Below are 22,320 nucleotides of genomic sequence, written 5' to 3'. Positions count from 1 at the left end.
CCACATTCTTTTTATATTCAAAGCTAACCACTAAAACCATCAGATTCTCTGCATAAAGCACTGTTAGATTTTCAACTGGGGTCACTTCCTTTTGCCGGTCTCGTACTGATAAATCCCTCTCCTATTGCTTTTCTGGACGCAAAGAATATGCAGATAGGCTACTATTTTAGGAGATTAAGAGTCTCTGCAGAGCGAGTTGGTGGGGATTTGTAGAATATTCAAGCGTCTTATTTTTCGAATTCGCCCAGGGTCACCTGCTTCCGAATACAACAGCATACGTAGACGAAGATCCGAAACTGAGGATTCTGGTTGTTTTACTTCTGAAGGCGTCAAATTGATCGTGCCGGAGTTGGCCGGACGAGCTGCTGCAATATAGAACTAGAAGCAGCTGAACACTTGGGCCTCTCAGAAAATAAGGAAATGCCGAGTTTTTGGAGGCTAAGGCTGCTCGCTATTTTTTCAAGTCTTATCCTTCTTGCAGTACTTCCATCTGTGTCCTCATCTCGAGAGCTAGAGAAACTCAGCAGTCATAAGCACAACAAAGGCAGCACAACCAAGGTATTTCACATTTCTCAGGAGTCGTCAGCAAAATCTATCCGTTTTATACTCTTTTTTTTTTTTCCTGTAGATTGATCAGATACATATCGCATGTCAGTAAATGTTATTCGTCTAAACTAGGAAAAGTACTCAAGTTGATGTTTTGTCCATCGTCTTGCAGCTTGGCTCTGAACTCTCCTTCCAGATTACACTTCATGGTTTTCTCCTCTGGTCTTCAATGGGTTTTCTGATGCCTGTTGGAATCCTTATAATTAGGATGTCGACAAGAGAACAGTGTGGGAAAAGACTCAAGATTCTCTTCTACTCTCACGTTATTTCTCAGGTGAAGTTTTAGTCTCTTTCTTTCTATCTTGCATAACCTTAATAGCAAAGCTTTCTCTCTAAATTCTGCAACTACCCAAAAATGTGCTTTTCTCATTTCAATGACATGAATAGTTTTAAAGAAGAAGTGGGTCACCATCTGACATCGCCATTATCGAAATTATTCCTTCTAATTGCCCTGTCTTGGTGGTTTTCAAAGCGACAGGTAAAGAAAGAATGAGCAAAGGTCATAATTAAAGTCATTTCTCGCTAAAGCATCCGCCATATTATTCATCTCATACTGCCATCACCTTGAACGAAAGTCTTCAAACTTTTTAACTTTTCGGATCAATCTCGGCTTAAAACTTTTATAGCTTATTATAAGTTGATTATTATTGAAACAATACTTGGAGTGCAAGATAGGAAGGAAAACTTCCAACATGAATTAAAATAATGCCTCGATCAAGAAAAAGGGAGGGAAGAGAGATTACTCGATCAAGTTTTTACATGCAGAAACAATGAAATAAAACACCCCATCACCAACCCCATCATGGGTTCTACAATAATCTAGTCCGTCTTTCTGAATATCAGTAGTTTTCCTTTCGGGTGATCAGGTTGCATCGATTCTCCTAGCAACAGTTGGAGCGGTTCTGTCCATCAAAAACTTCGAAAATTCTTTCAGCAACACCCATCAAAGGATAGGGTTGGCGCTTTACTGTGTGATATTACTGCAACCCGTGATCGGATTCTGCAGGCCACACAGGTATTGCTTATTAATCACCAGTCTCTTTTGTGAATAGAAATTTGATTACTGAAGTTATGTTTATGCGATTTTGTAGAGGGGTTAAAGGAAGAAGCAGATGGTATTTTGTACACTGGGCACTTGGAACTGGAGTTTCTCTTCTGGGAATCCTAAACATCTATACTGGTTTGCACGCTTACCACAGAAGGACCGGAAGAGACGTTGGGTTATGGACTCTACTTTTCTCTGTTGAGGTCTCTCTGATTGCTTTCCTTTATCTGTTACAAGACAAGTGGGATTACATGAAGAAACAAGGAGAGATTCTGGGAGAGGAGCCCGTGGCACCCAGTGATCAAATTCCTGCCTCGAGAGAAAACAGCAAGGAGCTGGCGGTCCCTTGTTATGAATCGATGAAGTTCAGGTTCTGATCAAGTGCAGCGGAGTGTTTTCTTAGCTTTTGCCTTCCTGTGCCTTTTAAGATTAGAACGCAGGTCGTGCTGAATCTTGTTGTGTACAGTAAGGACTTGGAATTTGACGAATTGGGGTCCGATCATTGGACGAAGGGAGACTGGAGCACCTCACCAGCAAGCGAATGAGGAATGATTTCGGCTGGACTGCAATAATACCGAGTGTGTCATTTTGTTTTTTACTTAATTTTTTTCAATGTGAAGAAATGAAGAGACTAGATGAGATCAATCAAGATTATGATATGTAAATTTTGGTTGGATTAATTACATGAAGTAATAATAAAACGTTCTTTTCTTACGATTAAACACGATTTCAACTATTTTTCTGTTCTCCAATGAAAGAGCAGACATAAGATTTAGAACGCGTTTCACCCGGTCATCGGTCAAACCAGATATTACAAAATAACTTGGTCATCCTCCCATAGAGGAGATCAACTTTGGCTGCGAAGGGAACGCAGCATGAAAGAAATATGACCGTTGGCAACGAATAACCTGGAAATGAAACTTTCCAGCCGTTCTTCTCTCCAGATAAAAGGCATCGAATCTAATCTGAAGTGACCGCAGGGAAAGCTATACGAACAAAAAGAAGTTGCCTTTCTTTTCAAGCGTTACCTGACCGTTGCTCGCTTCTTTGTCCTTCTGATGCCTCTGTAAAGAGGTGAAATTTTGAAAACCAAAATTTAGGTAACAGAAGCTTATTCTTCATGGCAAAGACCTCCGCTGAGCAGATAATCGAAGAGGGTGGTCATCCATACGATTTCCATGTCTCGGGACCGCGTAATCTTTCTTCGCCGACTTGGAGAGATATTATTAGTTCTAACTGGTAAATACGACTCAATTTTCTCTTATCTAGTTTATGCTATTTTTTCTCCTGAAATTCTGGGATTTCCACGCTTTTCTGAGATCCTTACACAGTGGAACATGGAAGTAAAGTTGCTGTGCCGGATGATAGTCTCTTTTGAAATTGAAACCATTGTTGTCCATCTTGTAACGTTGAGCATTGGCTGTCATCTCCTGGAAATGGGAGCGAATTTCAGGTTTCTCACGGAGGCTTAACGAAATACAAAAGAGACGATTTTTTAAGGTTTATCTGGTTTATCGAGTATTCCTCTGGAAACGATGTATACTTGGTTGATCGTCCTTCAATGGGTTTCAAGACTTTGGTTTTGACTGAAGAGTCTCTCGGCGGCCGAATCTAAAACAGAGAAAACTGATTATTTACTATAACATTCTTCTCTGCGTCGAATCGTCTCTAAAACTCTGACTCAGTTGTTTCGCGCTTAAGATGACTGCAGAAATACCTAGCTTATTTCATTCTCTGTTTTTTTTTTCTTTTTTTTCAAAGAGTTTGTCTTTTACCAAGTTGTGCAAGAAAATGAATTTTTTTATTAAATACTTTCGTCAGTATATGATTCTTAACTCCTTGCAGACCTTTCAACTAACGGCAAAGACCCAAGTGCTTGATTCTACTGTCAAAAGCCAGAATTAGTTTGTGATTTATGTATTATGTGAATTAATATGAAACTATAACCTCTGTATTTCAAGAACACGTTACATGTTAATTCTTCACATTCTATTCCATTCTATTCCTTACACAACAGAAACTACATTCATTAAGTTAGCACATTACAGAAAATAAGGCTTGATTAAATGTCTGCAACATGACTTTGAATGTCATGGATTCGTAATCTAATTTGCAAATCTGGGCTTCGGAGATGCTTCAAACAAATTATAAGCCATGCCATCTTGCTTCAGCTTAGTGATTCAAGTTTTCTTAATGAATGACAGGAAGGATAACAACTACAGAAGGACGGTGATGGCCTGCTTCATACAAGCGGCATACTTGCTGGAACTTGACCGCCAAGAAAATAAAAAGGGAGAAGATGGCCTTGCTCCCAGATGGTGGAAGCCCTTTAAGTACAAGCTAGCCCAAACATTAGTGGATGAAAGGGACGGATCCATCTTTGGAGCAATTCTGGAATGGGACCGTGCGGCAGCACTAGCAGACTTCATTTTGATGAGACCCAGTGGCGCCCCAAGGGCTGTTCTAGCTCTCAGGGGTACATTGCTGAAGAGTCACACAATCAGGAGGGACTTGGAGGATGATCTTCGGTTTTTGGCTTGGGAAAGCTTGAAGGGTTCTGTGAGGTTTAATGTGGCTCTGGAAACACTTAAAATAGCAGTGGAAAGATTTGGAAGTTGCAATGTGTGCATTGCAGGTCATTCTTTAGGGGCTGGTTTTGCCTTCCAAGTAGGCAAAACATTAGCCAAAGAAGGGGTATTTGTAGAGACTCATTTATTTAATCCACCTTCTGTTTCAATAGCTATGAGCATGAGAAATCTTGGAGAGAAAGCAGGGTATGTCTGGAGGAGAATGAAATCTATATTTCCTTCGGCTGTGGAGGTTCTTCCGAACAATGAGGAGGAGAAGGGGGGTTCTTCAAGCTATGGATGGGGTCTGCTGCGTGCAGAAGTTAAGAAATGGGTTCCCCATTTATACGTGAACAACAGTGATTACATCTGTTGCTACTATACCGATCCGGCAGATAATGCGGAGACTAACTCGGTTGCCACTGACGGTTCCAAGAAGCTCCTGAAGGGGGGTGACGCACAGAGGGGAGATGCTACAGCAAAGATATTTGTGATGTGTAATGGTACACAGAAGTTCCTTGAAGCTCACGGACTGGAGCAATGGTGGTCTAGTGATATGGAGCTTCAACTGGCTATCCACGATAGCAAGCTTATAACCAGGCAGCTCAAGTCAATATACACACCCCAGGAAAAACCTCAATAACAACTATCGGTTCCTTGAATCACTTAATCTTTCTTTTACTTTGAAAACCGAAAGTAATTATTCTGTTCCTTGTTTGCCTGTAACTCGTCTTGAGTGCAATTTGTTAAACCGTCATTCTTGTGCCAATGAACGCAGGATGATTTCTGGCAGTGCCTTTAAGTTGCACGTCCAGATGGTTAATAAATCCTTGTTTTGCTTCTCCTGAATTTTATCAGTTCCGAGATGGAGGAGCTGTTGCCCTCTGCTGCTGTGGCTGCTCCTCTCCGCGCTCCCGCCCTCTCTCCCCCTTTCTCCTAGTTTGAGGAATCTTAACCCTTTATGTGTGATTGGGTCCATCGGCAACTGGTTTATAAACCGATCGGTCCAGGTATATTATAACCGTAGCTCATAGAGTCATAGCGGAGGAGGAGAGTCAAAGTTCACCCCAGATTCTAAATCCTGATATGGATAGATAAATGTGGACAATATGGCACATCCGCATGTAACGCTTGACAAGTGGGGGAGACAGCAGTGAGCATTCATTGAATCTTCTAAGCCCTCCCCTTAAAGAATCACAAACCAGTAAAAGAAAGTACATCGATTTGCAAACTCCCACTTCATCTTCAAAACTCACAGCTCTGCCCAAGGACAACCCCTCCCCTCCGGCAAACAAAAAAAAGAGCTAATATTCTGTAAATTAACTAATCTACTTCTAACAAGTAACAGAGTCTCTGGTAGAAAATTCACACAGATACAGTCAAGTTTTTTTTATCTCATGGACATCGCTCGCCGCCGCCTTCGCCTCCGCCTCCGCCTCCGCCGCCGCGGTCTGTTCGTCTTGGCCTTTCTCCTCTACCTTATCGTCTCTGGCACCCAACGATAAGGAGTCCCTTCTACGGAGAAACTTCCCGGTCGGCGGAACCCAGAGATTGAGAAAACCCTGCGGCCTCCCGGACGGCCTCCGCACCTGCAGTGTCAGGCACTGTATCGGGTTATCTGCCGGTTCGTCCGCGCTTCCCTCCTTCAAGACGTCGCACAGCAAAACTCGAGCCGATCCGATGGGTTTCTCCCTCAAATGACCGTGTGCGTATATGTCCACGTTCAGCGCCGTCAACACGTCTTCTTCCGGCGACGTCCGCTCCCGGAAGTTCACCGTGAGGCGCTCGTTCCACACGGGGTTCACGCCGCCCTCCTCGTCCACGCTCGTCTTCGACACCATGTCCGAGTCCACGTACACCACCGCGTACGCCCTCACCTTGGTCAGATGCTTCACATTCTTCAGATCCTGGGCGGAGATTATAAGAACCTCAATCTCTCTCAGCCAGGTCCCCGGCTTAGGATTCGGCTGGAGGACGTATTTCGTCGGGGTCATCTTCGCCGACCGAAACAATCAGACAACCCTTCTCTGCGTCTCCCCCGAGAGTCGAAAACAGTGACAGGCAAAACAGACTGGACGGTGGAGTGTTCGGAATTTGTGTTCAAGCACAATGCGATATACGGACACGTGCATCCCTGTGCTGAGATTCTTCAGGGCTAGTGGTGTGAGATAATATCATTTATTATATCTGTTTACAGCCTACTCCAGTCAATGGAAACTGGGCAGCGTGAACGAACTGCAACGGTCTGCTTATGGAAGCTAGCGTGTCCGTCGGTGCCAGTAGAATCTGGAAAACGACATGAATGCCCGACACGGAAAGACGTAATGCGTATGGCACTGCCCTTTGAAGTTTTACAATTCTTACCAGCCCACAGAATTCTTTCTTGTGGGTCTAGTAAGATGGATGCAGGACTGAAGCATAATGATCGTTGTCACCGTCCGGTTTGATTGTTGTGTGGACCGATCCTGCTTCACCAGAAATTGGGAAGGCAACAAAAAATTGAAGCCATTGGAGGAGAGCAATAATGGAGTTCTTGGTGTATTACATTGTGGCCAACGATGGCATCAATAGAAGCTGAAACTGGCAAATTTTGGAGGTAATGCTTGTGGTCGTTAATGCAAAATTTTCCATGGAATTGGCTATCGACATTGGGTACGGCAGCCTCGCAAGCCGTATTGCTTCCGATTTTATAACCATAGTCCTCTCGTTTTTTTCCGCTAATAAAAAAACCTTTGACAATTCAATGATGGAGATTTTAAAATGCCCTCTCTTTAATATGCAAGTTGTGCTTTCACTAAGGTCAATCTTTTTGGTGCAATGGTTAGTAAAATGGTATCAAAGCAGGTTGGTCTCGAGTTCGAGTCCCCCTCCCCCCGTTTCGTCCGTCCCCGCATAGGTGGGACTTTGTCTTTGGCCATCCGTAGGTCGGCCATGGCTTTCACCATCTTCAGCATGGTTCTTATGGGCTTCTCTTCTACGAGAGTTGCGGCTACGAGGGAGGACGCGAGTATACTGGCCCCATCGCCGGCCATGTCCAACGGAGCAATGGCCCTAGGTGCGCCAGCTGTTGCTGCAACCTTGGTTTCTCTTGTCGCTTGGTTCCTTTGAATTGTTCCTTTTCGTTTCGTGATGGGTGGATATTTGTAAGTTGAGATTCAGAATTCTTTTGGAAATGCAGTTGTGACAGAATAATTGCAGGTGGTGGCGGACTGGGATTTATGGGTTTGGTGGATGATTCGATTGTTAGGGTAGTGGCAGATGTATATTTGTTGTTTCTTGATTTAATTGATATTCTTGAATGTTGTTCACAGAGCACGGGAGGTTGAGTCTCTGTCGCAGAGCCTCTCGACCTCCCGACGTCTCTTCTCTCTCGGCCTCCCTCTCAGCATATCGTCGAAGCGCCGCCTCCATTGTCGTTGCCTGTTGTAGTCTCCCGCCATTATCGGCGCTGACGAAGGTGACACACGCTATGAGGAAAACGAAGTTTAATTTTTCCTAAGTTATAAAAAATTAAACCAACATCATAAAAATAATAATCTATATATTTTTTATGAAATAATTAATTTTATTTATTCGATGTATTTATTTTATAACTACTGTATTAAATTAGTGATTTAATAGTCATAATTAAAATATTATTAAAATAAATATTTGATAAGTTGTTTTGGTTTAATAATCCCATTGCTATAATTAATTAAACCAATGATTTTAATTTTTGTGATAATATATTATTAATTAATAATACATAAAAGTATATATTATGTTATTGATAAAATAATATACTTATTTTTTATTATTGTATTAAATTAGTGGTTTTTAATGTTAAAATATATCTTATGTTATTAAAAAAATAATTTATTCTAGTCACACGTAATTATTGTATTAATTTATAATAAACTATAATCATTAAGTAATATAATATAGTTTTTCATTAATTAGGATAGTAATATATTTTAATATTACACGTTAAATCACTTATAAGTGTAATAACCATGTTTATTTTGGTTAATTATCTGTTTAAGTATATATTCTATTTAAGTATATTATAAAAGGTTACTCATTATTTTGTTTATATCATACTTTTCATCTGGGGGCACTAATACTGGAATCTGTTTTCTAGTGCACTTAAACTCGTCTACACTAACACCCAAGGATGAGTTGAAGTTGAGTTGATTCGTTTAAGATGAATTGAATTATTCACTTTAATTCAAGTTCATTATGGACTAAACACCCTAAAGAAGAGTAGGGTTATCTTTCATGATTCATCCACTATAGGTCTTTACTTTGATTTTTACCCTGGAAGTCTGAACTGATTGCATCTTTCAGATTCCCATGTACATTGAGGTGTCATACATTCAAATATCCTGTCCAAATTGAACTTTCAATTTGGTTTTTTTTCTTCGTTTTTTCTTGTAAAAGCAAATGATAAGAACTGCAGAACTTCATTTGAGCTGCACAATCCTTTCTTGCCCCATCAAACTACTTAATTGTCTAAGATCTGTTGGTGGGTATATCCAACACAGTCGCTTTGCTCTTATAAAACACGCTTGGACAACAAGAATGTGTGTTAAATCCACCGTTTGCTTACAATTTAAAGAGTTCCAGGCCCTGTTGGAAATGTTAGAAAAACATTTTTTTGAATAAATATGTTTCTAGCGACTAATTTTCCAGACCGGAAACAGTAGACTGGAAAAACATCGGGCCGACCCAATTTGAGAAATCCATCTTCCTCGGGTAGTCGTTCTCATCTCCCAAAGCCGTCTTTCTCTTATCAAGGCTTCAGTCCTTCTTCTTCTCCCTCTCCCTCTTCTCCCTGATCTCCGTCCCTATCGTTGGGGTACAGTGGTGGTGATGAAGTAGTCTCGGGTTCAGGTGCTTGGTCGCGAGGGGTCTCCGAGGGCTTTTCGTAGAAGTCAGTGCGTTCGTTTCTGGGCGCTATGAAGCAGTATTATTGGACTAATGATATGCTCTTGAGGCAGACGACTGCCTACCATTCAGCCGAGAAGAACTGCCTTTCTTCGTCTATTAGTTAATCCTTTCTCTTCTTTCTCACTTTTCTCTGTGTGATTCTTCTATATCAAAGTATTTAAATTTTCCAATAGAAGCTTATACTGTGCCCTTCTTCCTTCTGATTCCGTTTCTTTTTTGTTTCTGTCGTCGTCACCGGATTCAATTCTCTCTGCTGCAGATTCTCAAGGTAAGAAAGCAACTGATCTCTACTTGCTTTTGATTTACATCTTTTATCAAACAAATTAATCAAGCGAGCAGCACGGAATGAACAGTTGTTACATATACAAATGTGTTCTTGGTAAAGGTTTTCCTTGCTTTTCAGATACCAAGCAGTATTCCCCTTTTTTTCTCTGTATTCGTTGAGCTGTAATCTAACCGGTCACTATGTTACTTTTTCCTGGTTGCTGTCAACTTAGAACAAGAAATCCTACACAATTTGTCCTTCGAACTTTAAGGTTTTCTATATCTTTTAACGGGTCTGTCATTTTTGGCTGAGAATACAAATTAGCTGATTAGCTGTAGAATGCGAGCGTTTCGGGTGTACTTTTGCGCTTCACTGTGATGTGGCTGGAAGTATCCAGAAATGTATTATCTTCGCTGCAACAATTTTATGGCTGTTTATGAGTTCGATTTATGTCTTCAGCCTTTTTAACAGGAAGAACATTATGTCGCCTATTAGGCACTGTGTGTATGCACATGGAAGATTTCTGGTATGGGTCTTCATCCATTCAAGAAATGGCCGAAATGACCAATAAATTACCTTAAGATAATGAATCCGCCATGAAAGGTTGTTACCTTTTCCAGGTTAGATGAATAGTTGGTTCACTTAAACACTCTGAAAAAACATTGGCTTACTTGAGTTCCATCTCAGCAAACCGCTGGTTTATGAAAGTAACCATGATTGTTTGTAGAAATGCCTGAACCAAGTTACATCCCCAGCATCAACCACAACAGTGGTAAGTGAGCTCATGGGAGAGTATGGACACACCAATCTCTATCTCCCAATGTAGACTGCTTTGATAATGGGGACCCAAGCTAAACATTTTTTTTACTAAGTGAAGGATCCCAGCACCTTCCTCCCTTCAAATCAACCCTGGCTTAAAAGGCTTGCCTTCTCAACCCTTTGCCTTGCTTCCTTATTTCTTCTCCCTTTGATTATCTTTACAATTTTTTAACTGGACATCCCCATGGGACTCCTTCATCAGTTTCATTTTCAGGTAGCTTGTTTATTTGTTGGGATTCAATGCTTTTGCAAGAGCCGTTAATTATGTGGTTTTCAAAGGATACTTACGTTAAATATTTTGAGGATGGGTTGCTGTTCTGCAAGATAGGTTTCCAATAACTTGTTTTCCTCAGTGCTGGATTGGTGGGTTTTGAGTTCTTGTCTTTCTTTTTCTCATTTTTGTTGTTTGGTTGAAATCTTTCAAGGGAGAGAAGATTTTCTGGAGTTTGTACGAGCCTTTGTTAACATCTATGCTAGGAAAAATGTCGTCCGCAGTTGTGATTTTCTGATGTTGAACTTGAGTGGTTTATGGGTTTCAGTTAGCTTCATTCTTTCTATTGGTGCTTCATGTAAGTTTTGTGCTGGAATTTTGGTTTATTTGGAAGTAAATCATTTTTTAGACGGCATTGGATTGCATGATAGGGTTGAATAAAAAAATATATTCTTTTAAGGGATATTTAATGCTAGTTATTCTGTCTTTTTTTCTTGTTTATTATCTTAAAAGTAATTAGTGCTTCTTAAATTCTTTACATATTATCTTTCTATTTTTTAGTGTATTTTTTTCCTCGAATAAATGAATTTTATAATTTGAACTTCCGTGAAAGTTTAACAGAGTCTTTATAGCTCTAAGTTATCTCACTACTCACCTCCTTTCTTTGCTTGGTGGGTGCAGAGCTGCAGTCCTAAGCAATGAATAATACCATTTGGAATATCTGATATATTTTCAGGAAGTTTTGACTAGGCTTTATTTGGATCTTCAACCTAAATCTTGCACCTATGTCCAAATTATAAGTTTGACCATATGAGAAATTTACTTGGTAATGATACATCAATCTTCCTACCAGCTCTGCACCGCTTTCGAGAAACAGCAATTGCCTGAAATAACAGATAGGCTTCCGAATCGCTCACAAGAAAAGAAAAGTCTCCTGTGAATTTCCTAGTTGTTTGACTTGGCAATGATGGAAGAAATATCTCAGAAAATGGGTTTAGATTCCTTTGATGATGACTACAGAATATATATTATGGGAATTTTGAAGCGAGGCAGATACACCTCCCGTTTGGAGGATGCCACAGATACTGAAGATGTTAATGATCCTGACTATACAATTGTGTTGGAACATTTGAGTGAACATGGAGACTCATACATCCTACAAATGGAAACTAACGGTGGGATGCCCATTGTGGTAAAGTATGAATCAGAAGATGACTTACCTGATCAGATGGAGGAAAAAAGAAATTTAAGCACAAAGGGAGTAAAAAGAGCTTATACTAATACACAGAAATGTAATTTTCCTACATCAAATCAAACTATCGGGAAGAATGGAAGTAAGAGACAGAACGATTGTAAAACTGATTGGCCTGTACATGGCTGCAAACATGAGAATGAACCTAGAGTGATGGATGATAATTACATGACATTCATAAACAATGTTAGAGTACAAGGGGATACAATGGTTTTGGAATTGGGAGATATTACTATTGAATATGATAAAATAGATGAATCTCCCCAGGCACCAGAAGGATCATCTGCAAGAAGTATTGAAACTTGTGAGGATCTGCCACTAGTGTCATTTTCTTCCATTCCACCGCCTTTGGATGCAAATGTAAGACACCATTGATTTTAATGTGAACATTATGATACAGCTTTTTATTACTCCACTTGGTCTCACTTTGAATGTTGCTTGCTTTCTTTTTCTACTCCCAAAATACAGATTGGTGAGCATTCCACTGGGAGTTTGTCTGATAATGATTCATCATCTTTTAAGGAAAATCTAATGGCTTATCTCAGTAAGCCTTATAACAGAAAAGAGCATAAAGAACTTCTAAGAGAAGTATCCATTTGTAAGTGTGTGCAACAGGAGAGACGCTTGCGAAAGCGGAGTGTTGCTTATTCATCTGAGAAACAGGGCAAGTCTTATCTCGATTATTTCCCTGGTAATTGCATTTCCCTGATACTGAAATGAATGATATGAGAAGTTATATGTTAACTAATGTCTAGATAGTACTAATATAATTCCTCAACTTGATGACTCTGCCAAAGTAACAAACATGATCATTGACAGTTTTTTGGGTTTTTTTATGATGTAATTTTTGTGTAAGTTGCATGTGGGCTTTTTCATACTGTCAAGTAGTAAAAGTGCAGTTTGTTGCTTTTTCTTTTTTTTTAGGGGCAACTTCCTCATGTGGCCTTCTTAAATGCTGCATGTTCAGATATGACCCACTAGATGTCATATTTTCAAACATGGCCATATAATGTTGATCTAATGGATAATTAAGGTTGCACTGTTTGAATATCCTAACAAAAAAGGAAAAATGACTAAAATGGAAAAGAGGTGGAGAATGGGAGAAGGAATGGTTTCCCCCTTCTTTTATTTTTTCCTAATATTTTTAAAGTTAATATTACTGTTTTTATTAAAAATAATATTCGATTTCAAAAATATTTTAGCTTAAAATTCGATAATTTAGACAAAATAACTTCTTTGAATATATTTTAGCCAAAACCTAATGACTATTTCCCATTGTTCTTAATGGATTCTGCTCGTCATACTTAGAATACAACATGTGGATAACTGTATTTGGAATTATGGCATCTAAGGTGGAGTGTTTGAAAATTACCCTAAAATTTTATAAGATAAGAATTTGTAACAGAACACACGACAATGATTACGGCATACCAAAGTCATAATATTCACTAAGTTTTGTCACTTAGTAACACGAAATTACAATTTTTTTTTTTTGAAAAGCAGGAAATTAAATATGCATTAGGCCTTTACTTCCTGGTTCTTGTATCCTGATCTCTCATGATTCTGCTGCTTGGTGATGAGCACATTCATTCTGTATGAATTATTATAATCACGATAAGGGAGCAAGTAGTGATGAGTTATGTACATCAGTTTAATGTATTCCCTTGAAAATGAAATCTGCTGAAGAGAAGCCTCTAGTAGTATTCTCAGTGTAACATGTGTTATGGTTTTTACATCTTTCCTCTTACAAAGTCTTTTGGAAAACGAGTGTTTTTTATAATATTATTTTTGAGAAGGCTACTAAATTGAGTTCCTGACCTTTTATTTGCAACTTCATTGTAACGCATGTAGACCTTGCAAGAGAGCTCAAGATAGCGGATCCATGCAGAGCTTTAATCCTCTTGCGGGGATTCTTCTTTTGGTTACAGGTGACTTACTTCCTTACCCACTTCTTGCTCCTCTTGTTGGAGTCTTATATGCATTTTTCTCATCAGATTGACAATGGATGGCCTTTACCTTCCAATTACATGCTTCAACATTTTGTAGCTGAAAACTTGGGATTCCTAGCTTTGCTTTTCTCATAGATTAAATATCCTATCAAATATCAAACTGAGAATACATATGAAGCATATGTTTAAAAACATGATAATATTTCATTTCCTAGTCATTTTGAACCATGAGATGTTAACAGAAAACGTATTCCTTGTTTCTGTGTTTGGCTTCATTTGCAGCACTTGACTCAAGATGGAGCATTCAAGCCTTGGCTCACACCACAAGATCAATTTGCTATTGTACAAGCTGTTGACTATGAGGCTCCAATTCAGATTGCATTGCCTGATACGTATACATAGAAATTTTGCAGGAGGGTAGGTCTACTAATTGACATGAATGCTTTTACAGTTGAATCCATAAATGGACGTGTCTGGTTTGTGGTTCTCACTGGGCATTTGGAAGTCGATTGTTGTTAAATAACACTCGCGGTTTGCCCATGCTGAAATTGAGGACTTTTGCGTTCATGTTGTATTTGATCTCCCCATGGTGAAGCAGCTTGCGGATCAAACGGAGGAGGGTATACTCTGTTAGTAGAGCTCCCTGCATTTTTTTTTTTTTTTTTTGAAATATGGTCTCCTTGCATTCATCAGCAACTTTGTGATCAGTCGGTCAAAAATAATAGATAGTGGATGTAGAAGACTTAGACGTTAGAACAAAGCAAATATTATATGCTTCCTGAACATGCGCTTAATCTACTTTCCCCCTCCTCTGCGTTTCTGCCTTGCACGAAATGATAAAAACTCCTCATTCGATTTATTAGCCTGCTTATTCATCCCATGAAACAAATTAATTACTTCATTTTATTGATGCTTCCTTCCTTCCTTTTGTTTAGGTATTTTATTATTTATTTGTTATAATTAATTAAACTAATAATTTTATTTTACTTCGTAATTGATATTATTAATTTAAATTACACTAAAAATTATTATTAATAAAATACCATATCTTTTATTTATTATATTTATTACTGTTAATACTATACTAAATTATTATTTTAAGAATGGTAATTAAGATATTATTAAAGAATTTTCCACAGAGGCTCCGGATGTCGGGAAGTTCGTTTGAGAGAAAACGAGGGGATCCGGTGGACTTTCTGTGCCTCCAAACTTCGGATTTTGGCGGGAAAATGGGACGGAATCCGGAGCCAAACTCGGTATTCAGTCTGAATAATCGGTAAACTGAGTCTTGCTCCCAGCGCACGTGCGTTTCTCGGACCTCGGTACTTCGAAAGTTTGATCATAAAGTCCGTACTCGCCGTGAAGCTCGCATGCCGTAAATCAGTCGAGGGAGCAGGAGGTAGTCAGTCGAGGAGAGAGAAATGGAGGGGAACGAGATGAGCTTGGCGTACGAGAACGTGGTTTTCCATCGTCGTTCGGGTCTGAGTGGAGGACGTATGGCTTGCACTTTGATCACTGGTTTTCTGGGTAGCGGTAAAACCACGCTCATGAAGCACATCCTCGACAATCGCGGAGACCTCCGAATCGCGGTACTCGTCAATGAATTTGCTGATTCCGACGTCGATTCTCTCCTTCTCAACTCCACTAATCTCAATGCTGCCTTCAATCTCCCTACCGTTTCCCTTACACACGGTCGTCTCTCAATTTCTCTCAAACCTTTTACTTGCTCTGTTCCTGCTCATCAGTCGGACTTGCTTGTAATTGACTGCCTTCTTATTTCATTTTTCGCCCTCTGGATTCGTAGGTTGTGATTGTTGTAACGTGAGCGGTCCGTTTAGAGAATCTTTGCAGCAAGTCGTCAACAGCAAGCACAACTTCGACTGCCTCCTCGTTGAGGTTCCCTTTTCCCTTCTCCGATTTTTTCTATTTTTTTATTTATTTCTCTATATAAGATAGGTTGTATGTTCCAGTTCTTTCGGAATCACATGGAGTGGATGAGTTATACTGATTTTATATTGTGCAGTAGGAAAGCAATAATAAGTGACTTTTTTTAGTAGCACCATGTGGTTCGTACTGACCATTTCTTGTTAATGGGTAACAAGTATCAAAGGGATAAATCTTGATTAAACCTCGTATAAAAAGATGGTATATGTACATATAAGTGGATAAATCTTGATTAAACCTAGTATAAAAAGATAGTATATGAATATATAAGTGGTTAAATCTTGATTAAACCTCGTATAAAAAGATAGTATATGTACATATGAGTTTAACTATCCACTTAGAAGCCACTGAGTAGACACTTGGATTCGTGTGGTCAAACTACATTTGGGGCTCGAATTAAGTTAACACTAATAGTATGAGTCTATGAGTGATCAGTTGCTTCTTCCATTATGTTGATCATGTGGTCCTGGAATTGGTAATGGATTGATCGTTCGTTCCTTTGAAATATTTTACAATTGTACCTTAGGTTAGTGGTTTTTGTTTTGTAGACTTCTGGGCTGGCGAAACCTGATAAGTTTGTGGCAGAATTGGAGGAAGTTGGAATACACTTGGATATCACCATTGCAGTTGTGGATGCTGAATCACTTCATAAGATTTTAAGCATGGACATTGTGAAGCAGCAGTTGCAGCATGTGGATCTTGTTTTGCTTAACAAGTACTTCCTTCTTTGCCCTTGTTGTAAGCTTTATCCTCAGTTGCAGAGGATGTAGCTGATGTGCATGATAAAGAAGAAGTTCACTTGCACCTTACACATTTTAGCTACTTAATATTTTATACAGCATGTTTTTCAACGTTCTTGTTTGCCATTTATTACTTTTCCGTCTGAATTAAAGTGAGTTATTTAGGCAGAACATTAACATGTAAATTAATTTAGGTAAAACTTCACTGGGTAACTCAATGTGCCACTACAGTTGTTTATATGATATGTGTCCAACTCTGTGCCATTTCTTTTGAATGAAAGGGAACCTAAATATTTCTTTCAAGATAGCTTTAATTTCCTATTCTGTAGATGTGATTTGGCTACACTTGGTCAAATATCTGATGCAGAAGACACTCTAGAAGCTCTAACAGGGGGTGCAAAAGTTGTCCGCTCACAGTTCTGCAAAGTTCCCCTGGATCTTGTGATTGATTTAAGTACGGCTGATCCTCAACCCATGGTAAAAGAAGATGCTAGTGCTCCACCATTTCTTTCTCATGAGACCTTGCCTCAGATGACTTTTCGAGGAAATATACTTGGCAATACTTCTATGAGCATTTCAGCATCAGCTGTTGCTAGTGAGGAATTGACTTTGAAAACAAATGGGAAGTTAAATGACTCAGAAAACGGTATCCTTTTAATATTTTTTGTTACATACTTTCCCACTAATTGATGTACTCACTAAAACTGCTTAAGATACCTGGTGTTTGAACACATTTCCGAGAATTGTTTTCTTTTGATTAGGGATTGCACATTCAGCTTTTTTTTCTTTTCGCACTTAATCTGTCTTTTCTTTACTTCTTTTTTTGTCTTCAGTTTCATCACATGCAGGGAACTTTTCGTCTTTTACCTTTGAAAGTGAGGATCCCTTATCGATGTCATTATTTCAGTCAAGAGTTCTGACAAAATTGAGGAACACAAATAACCTACTAAGAGCTAAAGGCATTTTGTGGTTCGAAGAGGATCGGTAAATATTTATTCTTAAAGTAGCATCTGTTAACCAAATCAATTCAACTAGTAACTGATTTCTTCTTCTTTCAGAGAAAGCCGTTTTGTTTTTCAATGGAGTGGTGTCAAACGGGTTGAGGCCATTTGTGGTGAGCTGTGGGAGAATGCACCAAAGTCTTGTCTTGTGCTTATTGGGACAGACAAATCTGAACTTGAAAATATTGTCATGCAACTATCACAATCAACTATTTCGAAAATTAGAATTGCATCATACATTGCAGGTTCAAGAGAGTTTGCTACAAGTTTTAGTGCAAGAGTTCACTTGGATGGTAGATTTAAGGTAATAACAATTATACTTACTGTTAAGTATCCTTATTTCAATAAAAAATTTGATACAAGAGGTAAGTGATTTGATCACCAAGCAAATGGATTTGGTCCCGCACCCACTATCAAAGATGCCTTTTTCAGAAGACATTTGTGAACAGGTCTTCTTTCCAAACTCACTCTCTGAACTTGCACTTTTGTTTGGTGAGGCAGTTTAAGGGTTCATGCTAAGGTTGTATGCAGGTGTGGAAAGGGTATTTTATAAAAAAGTATGGAATCAAGGGTAGTTGTTCATTTCACATGTGTACTTATGCTTGCTATTGGTTAGGATGGTTGTAGGGTAATTGTCTTCAGTCAGGTTCTGTTTTCACTTTGTTTTTAGGCTGTATATATCTGACGCATGTACTAAGGGCAATACTGTCCTTTTCTGTTTTTTAACTTAAGTGATATAATAAAGAGTTTGGCGATCAATCTGACCCCTGCGGCTGCTACTCTTCAACCAGCTTTCTCCCCTTCCCTCTTCTTCTTCTCTTTCTTTTTTTTTTTTTCCTCTTCATTTTTTCAATTATAAAAGTTTTCATGGTATCGAGCAATAAAATTTGACTAGGGAAATTGTTTATAGTTCTCCAACCTTCTTTTTCAAACCAGTGACTTCTACTATTAGGATTGCTATAGATCTGCTCTTTTTATTACTTAAAGGTCAGGTTTTTCTTCATTTCTTGTACTATAGCCACTTGGTTAATGACTTGTACTACCTATTAAGCAATTATTACGTGTTGTTGTGCCCCTATAAGGTTTTCTCCTATCACTTTTCTAGTCTAGTACAAACCTGTGCCTATGTAGACTCGTTGGTGTTGTATACTGCCTGCACAGTACAATTAATTGAAAGTTTTGCATTGTCTTGGGTCTGAAATTGGTCCAAATTGTGGTTGAAGTAGCGGAATGGGTTTCTTGGGTTTGTCATATATAACCTAGGTTTGATTTCTGAGTGTGGGACTTTCCTTAGTACCTGCACAGGTTGTGGTTGGGAAGATCAAGTGGATTTGTTATTTAGTGCATTGAGAATCCACACAAAATACACTTAGATGCTGCTCATAGAATTCTGAAATATCTAAAAGGAGCTCTCAGAAATAGATTGTTATACACTCCCCATGAAAAGATACATAGATGTTGATTATGCAGGATCTATGATAGATAGGTCTGCAACAAGGTATTATTGTTTTGTTGGAGGTAACTTAATTAATTGGAAGTGTAAGAAACAAAATATAGTAGCTAGATCCAATGTAGAGGTAGAGTGTAGAACAATGGCTTACACTGGAATGAGCTATGTGGGTAAAATCAGCTTTTGTTGAGTTAGGATTTCACATTACAAAATCCTATGGTTGTGAAGAGTGATAATCTAGTAGCAATTTTTATAGCTAGCAATCCTATGGTTATGAAGAGTGATAATCAAGTAGCAATTTTTATAGCTAGCAATCCTATTTTCCATGAGAGAATCAAGCATATTGAATTAAATTGCTATTTTATCAGAGATGCAGTGATGCAAGGGAAGATTGTTACACTGTATGTGAAATCATATGAATAGTCTGGTGACATTTTCACCGAATCCTTGAAAGACATGAGTATATGATGTTTTGTAAGAAGCTGGGGATATTTGAAATTTATGCTCCAGCTAGAAAGTTTTAAATCAGGGGTAGTTTGGTCATTTTACATGTTTACTTATGCTTGCTATTGATTAGGATGGTCATAAGGTAATTGTCTAGCAGTCAGGTTTTGTTTTCACTTTGCTTTTAGGCCTTATAATGTTGTACATAGCTGATGCATGTACAAATGGCAATAATGTCCTTCTATGCTTTTTTGCTTAAGTGATATACTAAAGAGATTAGGGATTAATCTGACTCTTGATGGCTGCTGCTGCTCTTCAACGCAGCTTTCCCCCTTTTCTCTCATCTCCTTCTCTTTCTTTTTTCTTCTCTTCACTTCCTCAAAGAAACAATTTTACATATTACTCTCTATTTTTAAAAAAAAAAAATCTCTTGATAATAATATATTAAGGAAAGGTCATCGTTGTGGAGCAGCTTCAAATTTCCTATCAAGGCCATCATAGGATATCTGGTGCTGGGTAATCAGTGAAACATACATCTCTTATTGCATGTCCTTGCATGATTCCTAACAAAAAGGGAACTATGTGAAACATGCATTTTCCTATTTTGCCTTTTGCACAATATGAAAGGGAGGATTCGATGAGGGCCCCTCTCTGTTGGCAATGAGGGGAGAGAACCCCACTTCATACTCAATGGAAAGGGAAAGAAAGGTCCGTTGGGGGAAGGCAACTCTCCCCCACCTCCACCCCTTCCTCTTCTCCCTTATCCCTTTTCGTGTAAGAAAAATAGACAAGGGAAAGGGGTGAAACACCTATTTATTTCCTTATTAGCAATCACAAGGGACATACAACGAGAAATGTGTTCTCATTGATTTGTCTATCATATACTATGACTGGAAGCATGTAAAATCTGAAGCCAGTGAAACTGCCCTGCTGCAAGAAGTGAAAACTGACTATTTGAATGAACTTCAATATGTGGATTTTGAAAGAATCAATTTTGACCTCCTTGATAAGTTATTGGAAAAAAGCTTCTTAGTCCAAAGGGATCTACTCCCCTGAAGAGCAGGGCCACAAGCTGGGGGAAGAATTCAATGGCTGTCGTTTAATTTTTTATGATATTCTGTCTTTTAATATTGCCTTTAATGTCTTTGTAGGAACCTGTCTTAGATAAAGAACCACTTGTCATATTTGGGCTCAAAGGTTCACCTTTGCATGGAATAAAAGAGGTGTTTCAAATGCATCCAATGCCTTTTGTCATACAGAACTACAGTTTTATTACTGTGAATTTGTTCCATTTCTATTTTCTGCCCTTATAAATTCTTCAAAACTATCCTTATTTGATTATGTTCGTGTTCCATTGCGCAGTCTCAGCTAAATGGACCTCTTATGCACTTGGTTAATGGTAAAGGGAGAATCTTCTTGTCAGCCATGGTATCTGGGCAAGGTGAGCCCCTGATTGGCATGAGAATGTTTCCTGATTTATACATTTCTGCCAGGGTATCAGGTTATTCAAATGATAGTTTAAAATGATGTCTTTTTCTGTGTTCTCAATGCCTTGTGGTGGTTCTACTCGCTATTATTCTTCTTTCCAGAGTACAATCTGCAGCTCTTACTTGATGAAAGCTGCAGCCCAGATGAAGCATGGAATGAAATCCGAATGGCTGCTTCTGCAATTATTTCTAAAGTTTGCAAAAATTTCTGCCCATGCAGGTACATATGCACGTATACTCACTATTTAGTTTTTTTTTCTTATCTTTAATGATCACACGGTTCTGACCATCTAAGGCCTTCAGTTCAAAAAATTATACAGTATTATGTGTTCTTAGTATCATCCCTATTGCCTTGTTTCTTGTTTCTGCCTGAAAGCAAAGTTGCTGCAGAATTATCATTGTAGATTCATTCTGCACGGTTGCAGAATCAGAGAGTATTGAAAACTTGGGTGCTATTAAAGGAAACTAGTGCGGTTGCACAAAGAGTACTCCAGGGTATTTCTGAACCAGATTGTGCCAATTGACACAAATCCGATCCTGTTCTGGAGGAAATGGCTTGACAGTCTTTTTTAATTTTTTTCTTGGTGGCATTTTGGTTTCATTGTCATAGTTACTGCAATGCTTTGATGATGGAAGTGGTACTCAAGAGCTTAATCAAACTGCCGTTGACACCACCCTTGAAGGATTCATGACAAAGAGTGAATGTTTCTGGCCAAAGGCAATTGTCCTTTTCTGGAGCATGAAGGAAATTATTAAATGACATCACGCTTACTGATTTCTGGTTCTATAAAGTCATTTTACTGGAATATGGCACCTCAAATAATTTAGTATTGAAAAATGACTGATGGTATCAGTTGGCTCACTTAAAGCAGCTGTATTCCTGTAATAAAACACCTTAATGGACCGGCAAGACATAAGGAATTATCATCTTCTAAAACGCATCTGTCCTTCATGCAGTATAATGTTATATGTTCGAATCTTAGGTAATTTTTTATCTGGGTCAATGGCCAATTTACTGGAGGATATGCATCTAGTGGGTTGAAATTTGGAAACTTAATCTTTGTTCTCTGACTGTCTATAGTTCCAGTTTATCTCATGCCTGAGTTTGAATAGCTAACTATTATTATATGGCTGTCTTGGTGCTGTTTCAGGTCAGATCTTTCGGCTCATGTGCATTGATGCTGGTCAAAATGATTCCGTTTCTCTATCCGATGGGGAGTGAGCAATTAGCACTGAGGTGTTCATACTCTGTGGTGGCCAGCAAAACCGGTTCAATTCCTTCACAGCCAATAACTCTAAATATTATCAATTTGTTATTTTCTTGTTGACCGACGGATTGAAAGTGTCTAGCTTATTACCAAATGTAGATGATTGATTAGATCATAAGCTGGGTTCGTTCAATGCCCAGAGAACATAGCCGACTGTTTTATATGATAGCCACTGTTCTGTTGTTTAGCTTCGTGATTATAAGCGGCAAAACAGATATAAAACAGAAGCTTCCAACTGTTCATGGATTTCGAGTAATTTTATCCTATTACTGGTCATTTCAAGCCAGCGACCCAGTTACTTGAATGAGCGTGTTAGGAGCTGAGCTACCATATGTTCAATCAA

General features: G+C 38.8%; 5 protein-coding genes across 8 annotated transcripts; 4 read left to right on the top strand and 1 right to left on the bottom strand.

Moving 5' to 3' along the window:
* The first annotated feature begins 147 nt into the window (after positions 1-147).
* On the top strand, positions 148-2,322 carry LOC137962711 (cytochrome b561 domain-containing protein At2g30890-like). The gene is made up of 5 exons (XM_068809739.1): positions 148-209; positions 327-558; positions 719-880; positions 1,473-1,621; positions 1,698-2,322. The coding sequence occupies exons 1-5, from the start codon at positions 148-150 to the stop codon at positions 2,026-2,028; spliced, it is 936 nt and encodes a 311-aa protein (XP_068665840.1). The 3' UTR covers positions 2,029-2,322.
* Positions 2,323-2,654: 332 nt separating this feature from the next.
* LOC137966657 (GDSL esterase/lipase At4g10955-like) lies at positions 2,655-5,063 on the top strand. Its single transcript, XM_068813378.1, has 2 exons — positions 2,655-2,890; positions 3,856-5,063. Exons 1-2 carry the CDS (start codon positions 2,772-2,774, stop codon positions 4,859-4,861), a joined length of 1,125 nt encoding a protein of 374 aa, XP_068669479.1. The 5' UTR covers positions 2,655-2,771; the 3' UTR covers positions 4,862-5,063.
* A 280-nt stretch (positions 5,064-5,343) lies between these two features.
* LOC137966752 (protein SRC2 homolog) lies at positions 5,344-6,421 on the bottom strand. The gene has a single exon (XM_068813455.1). The coding sequence runs from the start codon at positions 6,210-6,212 to the stop codon at positions 5,598-5,600; it is 615 nt and encodes a 204-aa protein (XP_068669556.1). The 5' UTR covers positions 6,213-6,421; the 3' UTR covers positions 5,344-5,597.
* A 2,498-nt stretch (positions 6,422-8,919) lies between these two features.
* LOC137966513 (uncharacterized) lies at positions 8,920-14,383 on the top strand. 2 transcript variants are annotated; one of them, XM_068813271.1, is made up of 5 exons: positions 8,920-9,415; positions 11,179-12,054; positions 12,163-12,385; positions 13,546-13,622; positions 13,926-14,383. In XM_068813271.1, the coding sequence occupies exons 2-5, from the start codon at positions 11,407-11,409 to the stop codon at positions 14,043-14,045; spliced, it is 1,068 nt and encodes a 355-aa protein (XP_068669372.1). In that variant the 5' UTR covers positions 8,920-9,415; positions 11,179-11,406; the 3' UTR covers positions 14,046-14,383. The 2 variants fall into 2 exon arrangements, with proteins under 2 accessions (XP_068669372.1, XP_068669298.1); XM_068813197.1 differs by having other exon boundaries at positions 11,124-12,054.
* A 642-nt stretch (positions 14,384-15,025) lies between these two features.
* On the top strand, positions 15,026-22,224 carry LOC137966322 (uncharacterized). Of its 3 annotated transcripts, XM_068813073.1 has the most exons (11): positions 15,026-15,335; positions 15,448-15,539; positions 16,136-16,302; positions 16,657-16,973; positions 17,161-17,311; positions 17,386-17,441; positions 17,574-17,632; positions 20,374-20,445; positions 20,585-20,663; positions 20,849-20,929; positions 21,861-22,224. In XM_068813073.1, exons 1-11 carry the CDS (start codon positions 15,065-15,067, stop codon positions 21,929-21,931), a joined length of 1,416 nt encoding a protein of 471 aa, XP_068669174.1. In that variant the 5' UTR covers positions 15,026-15,064; the 3' UTR covers positions 21,932-22,224. The 3 variants fall into 3 exon arrangements, with proteins under 3 accessions (XP_068669174.1, XP_068669036.1, XP_068669095.1); XM_068812935.1 differs by having other exon boundaries at positions 17,386-17,632; XM_068812994.1 differs by having other exon boundaries at positions 17,386-17,632; positions 20,812-20,929.
* Positions 22,225-22,320: the final 96 nt, after the last annotated feature.

This window comes from Aristolochia californica, unplaced genomic scaffold, assembly GCF_029961685.1.
Source record: "Aristolochia californica isolate CCGP_79_NKW_82.1479 unplaced genomic scaffold, dmAriCali1.0.hap1 SCAF_1, whole genome shotgun sequence".
NCBI classification, from domain to species: Eukaryota; Viridiplantae; Streptophyta; class Magnoliopsida; order Piperales; family Aristolochiaceae; genus Aristolochia; species Aristolochia californica.
The sequence above is the reverse complement of the archived record's forward strand: the minus strand, read 5'-3'. Positions and strand labels throughout refer to the sequence as shown.

Excerpts from the sequence above, each read along its gene's own strand:
- LOC137962711 (XM_068809739.1), top strand. The coding sequence starts at position 148 with ATGCAGATAGGCTACTATTTTAGGAGATTAAGAGTCTCTGCAGAGCGA. Across the intron at positions 210-326 it reads GAGCGAGTTGGTGGGGATTT|GCGTCAAATTGATCGTGCCG; the intron begins GTAGAATATTCA and ends TTACTTCTGAAG. Across the intron at positions 881-1,472 it reads ACTCTCACGTTATTTCTCAG|GTTGCATCGATTCTCCTAGC; the intron begins GTGAAGTTTTAG and ends TCGGGTGATCAG.
- LOC137966657 (XM_068813378.1), top strand. The coding sequence starts at position 2,772 with ATGGCAAAGACCTCCGCTGAGCAGATAATCGAAGAGGGTGGTCATCCA. Across the intron at positions 2,891-3,855 it reads GATATTATTAGTTCTAACTG|GAAGGATAACAACTACAGAA; the intron begins GTAAATACGACT and ends AATGAATGACAG.
- LOC137966752 (XM_068813455.1), bottom strand. The coding sequence starts at position 6,212 with ATGACCCCGACGAAATACGTCCTCCAGCCGAATCCTAAGCCGGGGACC.
- LOC137966513 (XM_068813271.1), top strand. The coding sequence starts at position 11,407 with ATGATGGAAGAAATATCTCAGAAAATGGGTTTAGATTCCTTTGATGAT. Across the intron at positions 12,386-13,545 it reads TTATCTCGATTATTTCCCTG|ACCTTGCAAGAGAGCTCAAG; the intron begins GTAATTGCATTT and ends TAACGCATGTAG. Across the intron at positions 13,623-13,925 it reads GATTCTTCTTTTGGTTACAG|CACTTGACTCAAGATGGAGC; the intron begins GTGACTTACTTC and ends CTTCATTTGCAG.
- LOC137966322 (XM_068812935.1), top strand. The coding sequence starts at position 15,065 with ATGGAGGGGAACGAGATGAGCTTGGCGTACGAGAACGTGGTTTTCCAT. Across the intron at positions 15,336-15,447 it reads TACCGTTTCCCTTACACACG|GTTGTGATTGTTGTAACGTG; the intron begins GTCGTCTCTCAA and ends CTGGATTCGTAG. Across the intron at positions 17,312-17,385 it reads TTGTGGTTCGAAGAGGATCG|AGAAAGCCGTTTTGTTTTTC; the intron begins GTAAATATTTAT and ends TTCTTCTTTCAG.